The sequence below is a fragment of the Mangifera indica genome, chromosome 2 (assembly GCF_011075055.1).
Source record: "Mangifera indica cultivar Alphonso chromosome 2, CATAS_Mindica_2.1, whole genome shotgun sequence".
Lineage (NCBI taxonomy): Eukaryota > Viridiplantae > Streptophyta > Magnoliopsida > Sapindales > Anacardiaceae > Mangifera > Mangifera indica.
Window position 1 is genome coordinate 22,229,538 of NC_058138.1, and position 12,965 is coordinate 22,242,502.

A 12,965-nucleotide genomic window follows, 5' to 3' on the forward strand; every position below is an offset into this window, starting at 1 on the left:
AAGGGCACAAACATTCATAAAATGAGATACATATTTTTAATGACTTATAAAACTAAATGCAACTATCTCAATTTTAAAATTTTTTCAAACTTTGGCATCTTCTTATTGGCCAAAGGACTTATTCCCACCCAAATTATGTTGTGTTCTCAATTTTCATTTTTTAACTTTAAAAATCTCATTTTTTAATTTATATACTGTTAAGTTCGTCAATTTTAAAAGTAAAATTATCATTTTATATATAATATTTAAAATAAACTAAAATTTTTTCTTCTTTTTTTCTCTAAATTTAAAAAATTAACATTTTTTTCTCTAAAGCAAGTTTTTAAAAATCACATTCCCCCCCCTAGGGTTATTTTCAATATCCAACCACTCTCTCTGGCATCATTGCTAGTCGTCCCGACGATTCCCTTTCCTCCGATGATTTTCTTACCCTAAACCCCAACCCCTCCGACATCGTCTAGGAAAACCAATCGTCTTCCCAAACGACGAAGACAAGATTGATCACCAATTTCGTCTTTGTCTAGAAAGACAAATTAATGAAAACAAGATCATCATCTTCACAGACTATATCGCACGACGTTAGAAGGGTTGGGGTTTAAGGTAGCCAAATCGTCGGAGGAAAGAGACCATAGAGAAGGAGAGACGGCTAGCAATGGCACTGGAGATAATGGTCAGATATTGAAACTAAACCCTATGGAGGAAATGTGATTTTTTAAAATTTGACTTAGAGAAAAAATTGTTAGTTTTTAAAATATAAAGAGACAAAAAAAGATAAAATTTTAAACGATTAAGATTTTATTAACTTTAATCATACATTAGTGGTAGATAAATAAGATTTTTAAAATTAAATAATAAAAACTTGAAAATATAACATACTTCAGTAGGAATAAGTTCTTATTTCATGAGTATGATTTGTTGATAAAGTTGCCCCTTGAATAATACAAATATTTTATTCTAAAGTCTTTTTTTTTTCTTTCCACTTATAATAAAAGATACTTTTATATTAATAATATAATAAAATTATTTTAAATTTCAAGCATCGGCATTGTTTTCATAAAAGTATCATTATTAGTAACTATGATTATCATTCAATTTCAATGTATGTCAACGTGAATTTGGTGATTTAATAGTGGATGCATTTCAAATTTGACTGGTTTTGTTTATTCTTAGTGGGTTTTTTTGTCTCTTATAGAAATAAATTTGAAAAAATAATAATAATTTAAGATTTGTAAGAATTACAATTGTCAACATCAACTTTAAAATTGTACATTTTAACCCTTAAATTATCTACATAAGTTAAGACCTATTTCAGTTATTAATTGGGATTTTAGTATAGTTTCAAAAGAAAAATAAAAATAAAAATTGGTATCTCTAATGGTATTTTATTAATCTTTTGATTAGATAAAGACATTATAAATTAAACCCTATATGAAGAGATTTTGATAGTGAAATTGAAGGCTTAATTGACCTCTTCTCAAGATATATGAAGGATTTAGATGTCAAAGATTAGTCTTTCACCAAATATTAAACTATTTAATTTTTATCATTTATGCCCTCCCCATTCTCATAATTTTCAAAAATGGATGATGTTACTCTCCATTTTAATATTTATCAAGGCATGGTAAGGCCTATATTGTTTATTGATTATATCAATTTCTTTCTAAGAAAAACTCGTTTTGATATTATCTGAAGTAAGTCATATTATATTATCTATTGAATAGTATTAACCGTTAATATTTCTTATTATATTTGTGTCTAAACAATGTGTTTCGAAATTGAGATTCAAGCATTTTCCTTATTAACATTAATTTAATATAATGTTTGACATAATTTGTCTGGTTTAACTTCAAACGAATTCGATCCATTAACTAAAACAACTTTTACCTTCAACATCTCAATTTGATGCAATGACTAAAACGGGTTTTAATCTTAACCTAATTGAATTAGATTGATGGGCAATTCTCCATCAAGCTTATGAGTCTAAGTGGAATTATAGAACACTAATTGAATCAAAATCAAAAGATCCATAATTCAATAGACCCAGAAAGGGTACCGGACAAGAGAAGCAGAGGAACTGATGAGGACCTGGACAAATGTGAACCAATGTGAAAGTGAAAAGTATGGAGAAATATTTATGGCAACGGATGGGTGGTGATGTGCTGTAAAGGCAACACACTTGTCTTCATAATTTGAAAGGACGTGTAAAAATAAAATGCTTTGATTTTAATTTCAAAACCTATTTTATTATTATTTCTGGCAAGAAATTGACACCTCCACAAAGCCTTCCTTGGATCTTCCTCTTCGTCTTCTTCTTCTTCTTTATGAAACCGCGTTTGAATTTTTTTTTTTTTTTTTATCTTATCCTCTTTTTAGGGAAATTAAATGTTTAATTATTTAGATTGAAATGAAAATACACATCAAAATGTGAGGAAGTGACACGATGATGATGGTGAAAACGGAGTTAAAATTTTATGTGGAGATAAACCACTGAGTCACTCACCACTTTAAAGCTTCAAGGCAAACCGCAAAATTTGCGGTTCCTTTCTGAACTCTCAATGTGAATATGAAGATCTCAAACTGGACCTGTCGGCAACCGACCACCTTAAAAACTTGCAACTCTAACATCGTGACAAAAAACAGAGGACAAATTTAAATTTCCTTACTCAAATATTTAATAATAATTATTATTATTATTATTCGCTAGATAAAAGAAAGTTTTATTATAATAATAATAATAATTAATAAATTTATTTATAAATAAGATATATAATTTTATTTATTCTCGCTAACAAATTTGAAGTCTAAAATTTGAACATTATGTTTTCTATATTCTTTTCCTCTGGGAATCATCAAAGTTTTAATCTTCCAAGCACAACTCTCCTGACTTGTTTTTTATAAAAATCTAGCCGTTACGCCTTCTCATAACCTGCCCTTTCGATTCTGTCTTCCTTTGTTAATCTTCTCTCATCAATTTCAACTCCCTTTTTGGGAAATATTACATCCTTACCTTTCTGTGTTTCTCGCAAAACCTCCTCTGTTTCTTCTGTTATTGCAAAGCTTTTTAATCAATCCCTTTTTGTTTATATATGTAAACACAAACCCATTTCTAGGATTTTGTTGTGATATTGTTTTTATTTTCCTAAAACGATCATTTCCCTTTTGGGAGTCCTCTATTGGACTGCTCTGTTTCTGTTTCAGCATTTAATAGTTTCAGGCTATATTTCAGTATCCACCAACCAGATACAGTTTCTTTTTCCTCTACTTCATTTAGTTTTTCTAATATTTAATACTTGTCACACTATCTGATTTATTTTCCGGAAAAAATTATAAACTTTCTGGGAAGCAAACACAAAAAATGGGCTTTTGTTGGTTTATGAAACTGGTATTGATTTTTGGTGTTTTGAGTTGTTGTGTTAATGGTCTCGGTGTGAACTGGGGAACTCAAGCTAGTCACCAACTGTCGCCAGAGACAGTGGTACAGCTGTTGAAAGACAATGGAATTACAAAAGTGAAGCTTTTTGATGCAGATCAAAACACCATGAGTGCTCTTGCTGGTTCTGGAATTGAAGTTATGGTGGCTATTCCCAATAACCAACTTCAGGCTATGACTAGTTATGATAGAGCCAAAGAGTGGGTCCGGAGGAACGTCACAGCATACAATTTCAATGGTGGTGTTAACATCAAGTAAGTTCAATTCTTGCTTATAAATATTTAGTTTTCTTTTTTATTTCTGATGTGGGGTGGTGTTGTTCAATCTGGCATCGATGTAGTTAACCTAATTCAAATGGTGTTTCTAGTTAATTACTAATTTTTTTAGCATTGATTTTGGATAGTTCTTCAAATTTGTTTTTCGTAGTTTATGATAGCGTTTATGTATGTGTTACAGCTGAGCTCTGATGTATTAACTGTGTGACTGAATTTTGATAGTTCTGATTTCTGATGCCTTATTGGAAGAATTTGATTGTATGGCTTGAATTTTTATTTTTAGAAATAATTCATTTAAATTATTTAGAAACAGCACAAGAAAATTCATCTAACAGTTTTGGGATGTGGTTGATGAACGGTTTAACTTTTTCATTGCTGCTTCAGCTTGATTGCCAGTGGCATAATGAAAGAACTACAAATGAGCTCTGTATTTCAGCCTCTTTTCTTTTGCCATGATCTTTTCCGTGGAAGTGTTTGTTATGATTTGTTGTTTTATTATCATATCAAGGACTTTTCAATGCTTTTTTAACGAAAACAGATTATGGATAGGAAAGATTGTGACCTCATGTTGTGCTTGAACCATATAAATGTGTTGTGAAATTAACACACATCATAGAAATTTAGTTGTCAACTTGATTTTTTTGAGTTTCAAGTTAAATGAAGAATCTGATCCTTCATCATGATGTTATAACAAAGATTTCTGTTAAAGAATTTACTAGTCAACTTTTTATCATCTAGGTAAACCTTTCTTCTGAGTTGGAAATTGAACAAGATTCCAGGCATGTCTTCTGAAGTTGGTAATTAGTAAAATAAAACGGTATTTTATATTGCTTCTTCCAATATACATTAATAGTTCATAATATGTCAGGAATATGTTTGAATTGTCACAATTGCAATCAATTGTTCCTATTTTCATGTCACTTGGTTAAGAAATTTATATCCATTTTATAAATTATGAAAGTATTTTATTTCTATTGTAGTTGTATATGTATTTTTGTTAGATTTGTGGGGGATGGTGCTTGGCAAATAACAGGCAATCTCATTGATTTTCTATTTCTTTTAAATCTCGCCACAGATACGTTGCAGTTGGGAATGAGCCTTTTCTCTCATCCTACAATAATTCTTACGTAAATATCACTTTTCCAGCACTTCAGAACATTCAAAATGCTCTCAATGAAGCAAAAGTTGGAGATTCCATAAAAGCTACTGTGCCCTTAAATGCCGATGTCTATGAATCCCCAACCAACAATCCTTATCCATCTTTTGGAAGATTCCGTTCTGATATCAGTGCACAAATGAACCAAATTGTTGAGTTTTTAAATAAGAACAACGCTCCTTTCACTGTAAACATCTATCCTTTCCTAAGTCTCTACGGTAATGACGATTTCCCTGTAAATTATGCTTTCTTTGACGGGGGTACTACAATCGTTGATACTGGAAATGGAATTCACTACACCAATGTATTTGATGCCAACTTTGATACTTTGGTTTCGGCTTTAAAAGCTATTGGATATGGAGGCATGACCATTTTGGTAGGAGAGGTTGGCTGGCCAACAGATGGGGACAAGAATGCGAACAATGGTTTTGCTCTTAGATTCTATAATGGGCTTTTACCTCGACTTGCAAACAGTAAAGGCACCCCTCTTAGGCCTGGATACATCGAAGTTTACTTGTTTGGTTTACTTGATGAGGATGGGAAGAGCATTGCTCCAGGAAATTTCGAGCGTCATTGGGGAATCTTTAGGTATGATGGACAGCCTAAATTTTCGATGGATTTGTCTGGTCAGAATCAAAACAAATTCCTTGTTGGTGCAAAGGACGTGAAGTATCTTCCTACCAGGTGGTGTATGTTTAATCAAAATGCCAAGGATGTGAGCAAACTTGCAGCTAACATAGATTTCGCATGCAGTAATTCTGACTGCACGGCACTTGGATATGGTTCTTCTTGTAACAATTTGGATGTGAATGGAAATGCTTCATATGCATTTAACATGTACTTCCAAATGAAAAATCAGGATGATTTGGCTTGCGGTTTTCAAGGTTTGGCCACAGTTACTACACAGAATCTTTCAACAGGGCAATGCATTTTTCCCATTCAGTTAGCTTCTTCTTCTTCTTCTTTCAGCCCCTCACTTGTGGGTTTGGCATTTATGATGATATTAACATTTCTGTTGTCATAGATTAGATTTTGCATGGAATCTTCTTGTATTCTCCATTTTTCAACGGTTCATTATAGCCTACATTATTTATCCTGATTTATTTAATAAAACTGCAGTTCATTTGGCTTGTAAGCCTCAGTACTGTTTATCTAAATTTCAGTTTTATGATATTTTCATGATGATGTGATGAAATCGATAAATCTTGTAGGATTCTCATTCATATTGTGCTCAAACTTCTTGCCACATTATAGTAGCAGTTTCATGACACATACAAATATCATAGTACTGTACAAACATAGACACTTCTAGTTTACATTTTTCTTCATCTGCTAATGCGGAGGTTCTTCTTTGCCATTACATTTGTCAGTTACTGGTAATTATATGATGCTTAAGTTTGTGACCCCACCAGTTCTAGGCTTCAAATTCTTTTGAACTTGGTATAAACTTCCTGAAAACCGTCTTAAACTTAATGCAATGCATTTTGTCTGTGTTGGGAAGAAAGTATCAGAAAAATTCCCTCAGTCTTCCCCGGAAAGTATCGAATGCTCTCCGCGGGGATGTTGCAGTTCTCGTATTCTCATATGCTAAGTTTCAACTATTGAAAATCATGTTATGGAAGGCAAAACATTTGAGTTGACTTGTGGGCATGAAGGTTCTGAGTTTTACATCCAAAAATGTATGTGAGTTGAATAAATGCTTGATATGTAATTTTCATCTACAGTTCATGCATGGAACAAGGCTAACCATTGAATGTGTAGCTTCTTCTCTTCTTCAATTAAAATGGGAAAAAACGCGGATTAATGGGTTCTTTCAGACGGTTGTTACTGCTTATCAATTCATTGTTGAAGCGCCCACCTTGTGGTAGCAGGTTGTGATGAACCATTCCTAGGGGTGGACATGAGCTTGGATTGTTGTTTGGCTCGGCTCAAACCCTCTCGTCACACCAGCCATCCTTCTTTTATCTAGTGACGATTCTTCTGAATTTTCCGTTGATTCTTCTTCTTGGTGACATTATTCACTAGTAAAGTAAGCCAAGCTTAATCTTGAAGCTCTTACTAAGATTTGGTTTGACTTGAACCCATTCCCAACCATTACAATTCACAAATTAAGAATCTTTGTACTATTATTCAAGCCCATTGGGCCTTTTGGCTCATTGGGCTAAAGGCCCAATAGGCCTTTAGCCCAACTCACTTTTTTTCTGGCTGGGCCTTTAGCCCAACTCACTTTTTTTTTCTGGCCCCAAAGAAGTACACTATTATTATAGGATGGTGGAAATACTTGGAGTGAGACTGCGAGTAGGATGTTGTTTCTGAATTGTGACCCTTTTCGAATTGATCAGGCAGACTATACATTGTGAAATACCCAAATTACCCTCACAATTATCCATCTTCGAAAACCCTACTCCCGTCACAACAAAGCCCATTTGTGATAGCTTCTCAGTTTCTTTCTTTTGGATGTGATGTCTCACATTCAAAGTATATCCCAAACAATGATAGGCTCAATTTTATAATAATCGGTTTAAGATTATTTTAATTGATCCATGTTTTTATTATACAATTATCGATCAGATGAATAACATTATCTAAATAAATTATGTCATAATCGAATTAAGATAAAATTTATATTTGAGTTCAATTCGTTTGACTTAATATAAATTCAAATCAAATCTATTCAATTCGAATTTATTTTTAATTTAATATAAAATATGTTTTGTTAACTATTAATAATATTTTTTTAAAAATTTAAAGATACTATTAAAATTAATAGTTCTTGTAAATTTTTTGTATAATAGTGAAACCTTCTTGTCAATGGATATTGATTCGTTATCTAATTTTTTATTTTATGGGAATTGTATATGAACAACTTGTGTTAGCTCTACCTAAAATCATAAAAATAAATCTTTTACATTTGACTAATTTTTATTTATAAAATTCAAATTTTGAATAGTGGGAATTAAAAATTTTTCACTTTTAATTATTTATATTATAGGAAAATAATATTTCTTATATTAATAATTGATACAAATATAAATATAAATATCATACGATTTTACCATTTTAAATTATAAATAATATTTCATATTTAGTCAGAAGACTTTTTCCAATCGAACTAATTCTGAAGGTTTGATAAACAATCTTATAATTATTAAATTAAGTAAATTAAGAGTTTGATATTAATACCACTAACAAATTTTGAACTCATACTCTTTTGGGTATTCATTTTTATCACTCAAATTATTTTTTTAAAACGAGAAAAATCAAATTATTTTAAAATATATTCTATTATATCTATTCGATCAATGATATATCACAAATATAAATTTCCAATCCTTGAACAGAAACATGTTAAATTTTCATTGTGTTGTATTTTTTTAATATTTATTTAATATTATTAATATTAGATATTAAAATTAATTATTTAAAATCTTGGGCATGACTCAAAATTACTGATACCAGTTTGATAAAATATTAAATTAAAGAGGAAGTGGTTGACAAAAAAAGGCAACTGGGAAGGGACCCATAGCCCATTACACACAACCACCCACCACCTAAAATTGGATGATTTAAATGGATTAGAAAATTCAACTTTATTTATTATTTTTTCAGATTCAAAATTTGAAATTTTTGGGAAAATGAGGGGAGAAGATAAGATTGGAGTCTGTACCTGTCATGCATTGCAGTGTCTTGACTTGAGGCATGAATGCCATTGATCTTTTCTTTGGTCAAATGACTATGTACTGCCTGAACTTTGATGAACTATTTTTCCACTCTTTATGTTTAAAAAACTTATTTTTTTACCCACTTGGCAAAATCAGACATTAAAAAATATTTGTGTTACATAGTATAATATAAAATATGATTAATATTCTTTATTGTTTTTATAGTATAAACAAATTACATTTTTATTTTATCAAATTATTTTTTATTCTTTTTTTTTTTGTTTTCTTATTTCTTGATCACCAGAAACTAGTGGTGGCCGATGATTTTATACTCTTTGGGGGCTTATGTGAGCAGCAAGACTTCTTGAAACCAGTGGTGGCCAAGATATAAGAAAAGGGAAAACAAACAAGAAGACTAGTTGAAGAAGAAGAAATTTGTCAAGGAAACGTGAATCCACACTATCGTGACATCAATCTCAAATTAAAATTTTAGTTCAGATTTAACTCATTCGAGTTAAACAATGATTAAATCGTGTTTATCCCTATATGTCAGATAAAAACATTCTAATTTATTATAAAAGAGTTGATTTTACTTATCTTGTAAAAAAAATCTAATTTGATAACTAAATGCCACTTATTTTAACCATCGACTAACAAACGTTTTTTCCACAATCAAATAATAAACTATATATAGAAATAAATCTTACAAATGTATTCATACAATATAATAACGTAATTATATGCTTTTAAAATTAGAAATAAATTAAATAATTATATTATTTAATCATGGATTATCACATTAATGATTTATATAAGTAAGTTAATAAAAAAAATTTTATACATAGAGTATTCCCCACAACCAAAGATCCTAATCAATCGATAAATTTTGATTTGATACATAAATTATAGATATATTAATTCCACACCCATCAACATCCTAATTTAATTTTTATAATTTTTCAATCAATCAAGACCTAGTCTAAGTGGCGGCTTTTCAAGAAATGTAGTAATTTCACATGATTGTGTCAATGTTAATTATCTCTATTAACAATATTTTCCAATAAGGCAATGCCATCTCATCAAAATTAATATATTTTTCCCTCGAATGTTTAGACTTGTTCTATAACTTGTGCTTGCAAGAAACATTATGTTCGAATGTTTGAATTTGATTTTATCTTAATGTATGATGCAACATCAAAAATATTTTATTTATAAATAATGGGTATTAACGAATAAATGTATAATTACTTCAAAATCATATAATCTTCCTATACATTTGGTATATGAATAACCTATAAATGTGCATCAATCGCATGATTCTTCTCATATACATTTAATATATATGTATAACTATATGACAATTAGAGAATGTGCATCATTCATGTGAACTAACATAATGTGCACCATCCACATGACTCTATGAATCATGTGGGCAAACATATCACAGCTTTATTGGGATTGTACATGAGAATAATTCTTCGTATAGATATGCATGATCTGATGAGCCTTGTGATTGGATTGTTTTAATTAAATCATTATATTATATTATATATAAATATATATAAAGTTTTCTCTTCTGTTCAAGGATGTGAGAGAGTTGAGAAATCCAGGAGACTAGCAGGCATTGAAATTTGTAACAATATACAGAAACAGAGGGGAAAATAAAATCAAAAAGCAAAGATGAATGAAGAAGGAAGGAAGGAAGCAAGTACAGAGAATCTTTTAAAACCGTATCCCATTTTCAGGAGAAGACATTGGTACAAGGCATCGCGTGCATGGCCTGGATTCCCTGATCAACTTATCTTCTCATTTCATGTACTGCCAAATTACTCTTTCAATTAAATTTAATTCTTGTTATGGCGTTTAATTGAGTTGGGAAGAAAAGAAGAGTTCTTGATTTATTAATTTTGCCTTTCTGAGTCAAAAGATTCTGCTATGGACATCCATCATTTAAGTGTTCTTTTCACCGCCTGCCTTGTTTGTATCTTAGCTGCAGCAACAGCGTGTTCCATTTGCTTTTTTTTTTGGTAGTATAATAATAATGCATGCAATTTTCCCGAGAAAATCTACTAAGAAACTTTCCTAACCATGACAAAGCATCAGTCCGATTAGTAAGCCTTGGATTCTAATTTCAAATTCCAAAAAATATATATATTAAACAACATTTGGAAAGTAAAGATACTAGGGCTCTTGTACAGTACCAATAAAATTTGCCCAAGTGAGAAATGTTTAAAGAAGAAGGCCTTCAAGTTTTCAACTAAATTAGATTGATAGTAATAGTTAAAAATTTCTCAATATTTTTCTATCTGAACCTCTAGACTTTAATTTACAAACTGAAAAAAGAGAAAATTCCAAGGGAAGATTACTTGGGAACTGAAGGGAGCAAGGCCATTCTCATCTCCATAACTTTCTTGTGAGAATTAGAGTGCAAATAACTCACAAAAGTGGGACTTTTGGCTGGCCTATACTCAGGCAGCAACCTTCCTGACTTGTACCTCACCCCACATGCATTACACAGCGTTTTTGGACCCAATGGTCCAGCCCTCCACTGTGGTGTCCTTTGTGCCAAGCAATGTGTGCACCTTCTTGGCTGCTGCCCCACACTATTGCCCTCCACAACACTCTTCTCCACTACATCCTCCTCTTGACCTTGCACATCAGAATGGTTCACTTTATTGCTGTTGTTGTTGGTGGTGGTGGTGGTGGGTTCCTCTTTGGGCACAATGAGTTGACTGTCAGCCAGCCAATAGGCCTGGTGGTGGTGTAGCAAAGGAGGGTCAGAGGTGGGCAAATTAAGCAGCTGGTTCTGGTGAGTAGTCCAGCTGGTGAATGGGTGACAAATTAAAGTTTCAGTCTTTGCAACTGAAGCTCTCTTTCTTTTGCTTCTGGCTTTGCTTGGAACTACAAACTTCTGCAAAGAAGGTGGTGTTTGTTGGGGCTTATCATTCTGCAACAAAGGACTTGGGGGTTTCGGAGTTTTTGTACTTTCATTTTCAACATTTGTTTTGGGTAAAGCTGCAGCTGGAAGACAGTTCCCTGTGCTAGAAAAACAATCCTCCACAAATATTGACAGCCATTCCAAGCTCACATCCACCTCCTGCGCTTCCATCACCAAAATAAAATCAGCAAAAGCCCAACAAAAAATATTCTGAACACAAAACACAAACATTCTGGAACTAAAACAGGGAAGAACAAGGTAAAGTTCAAAACTTTATGTCAATTTCAGTCCCTTCTCTTGAACCCAGAAGAGGCAAAAACACACACACACAAAAAAAAAGTGACAAAATAAGAAAGAAAGAGGAAAGACAGACCGTGGTTTGAGCGGGGAAAAAGTCATCAAAAGAGGCATGAGTAGTAGTACTAGTAGTAGTTAAAGAACCAAGCTTGGAACAAGGAGGAGAAAGGACTTGCTCTTGCTGATGTTGGTACTCACCGGAGACAGACACATTCCGGCAACAGTCCATGGACGTTGTTAGTGACAAAACCAAGAAAAAGACTTTGGGTTTGGGAAAGAAGAAGCTCAAAGCTTTTTGAGTTTGAGTGTGTTTAAAGTATAGCAGCAGTTGTTGCGACCCTTTAAGGCCTGCATTTTGTTGTGTCGGCAGATAAAGGTAAAAGAAACAATCAAACCCAAAGGAAAAATAAAAATTAGCCCCAATACTCTCTTTCTTCCCCTTTACTTTTTATTTTTATTTTTTATTTTTTGCATTTACCAAATTAACTCACGGTGGGTTCCAGTCCAATTGGGTTCGAACAGTCTACCTTAGAGCTTTAGCTCACCGAATTAATTGTCAAAGAACCCCAAAAAATGAAAAGTTGTTAGATGTGATGAATCAGTCAACAACATGCTACATTCAAGTCTATTTCATGTTTGAGCTCACCAAAGAAGTTTTGAAAAGAGCTAGAAAATAAGAAGTATAGTTATCAAACATGTTAAAAAATTAATCGTAAAAAAAAAATTGGAGAAAAAAAAGTTATTAAAAAAATAATAGTTATTAACGAATATAAATTTATCAATAAATTATTAAATTCAAATTGATTCGATTTAAACTTAAATCGAAAAAATTTAACTCGTTTGAATTGAACATTAAATTAAGATCAAACCCTAAAGTTATCCCCTCTTTACCATTTATGGCAAAACCAAATCAATTTAATATATATTTGTTGGATTTTGACTTTTATAGAATAATAATACATATAACTAACATATTAATTTGGTAGCATTATCCAACTAAAAGTTATATATATTTATAATAAATATTAATTTATATATTAATAAAGATATATATAATAATATAATTAAATATTATTTTATTTTTAATTTAAAATTATTTAATTATATGATAATATATATTATTAATATTTAATTTATATAAATTATAAATACATATAATTTTATTATTATAAATAATGGATGGATATACCCAAAAACCGTTAATTCA

General features: G+C 31.3%; 2 protein-coding genes across 2 annotated transcripts; one reads left to right on the forward strand and one right to left on the reverse strand.

Annotated features, from left to right (window-relative positions):
- Positions 1-2,775: 2,775 nt before the first annotated feature.
- LOC123209273 (glucan endo-1,3-beta-glucosidase 8-like) lies at positions 2,776-6,018 on the forward strand. The gene is made up of 2 exons (XM_044627189.1): positions 2,776-3,684; positions 4,781-6,018. Exons 1-2 carry the CDS (start codon positions 3,356-3,358, stop codon positions 5,883-5,885), a joined length of 1,434 nt encoding a protein of 477 aa, XP_044483124.1. The 5' UTR covers positions 2,776-3,355; the 3' UTR covers positions 5,886-6,018.
- Positions 6,019-10,652: 4,634 nt separating this feature from the next.
- Positions 10,653-12,124, reverse strand: LOC123201877 (GATA transcription factor 12-like). The gene is made up of 2 exons (XM_044617445.1): positions 11,835-12,124; positions 10,653-11,620 (listed from the first exon to the last, which is right to left on the reverse strand). Exons 1-2 carry the CDS (start codon positions 11,985-11,987, stop codon positions 10,886-10,888), a joined length of 888 nt encoding a protein of 295 aa, XP_044473380.1. The 5' UTR covers positions 11,988-12,124; the 3' UTR covers positions 10,653-10,885.
- Between the last annotated feature and the right edge of the window lie 841 nt (positions 12,125-12,965).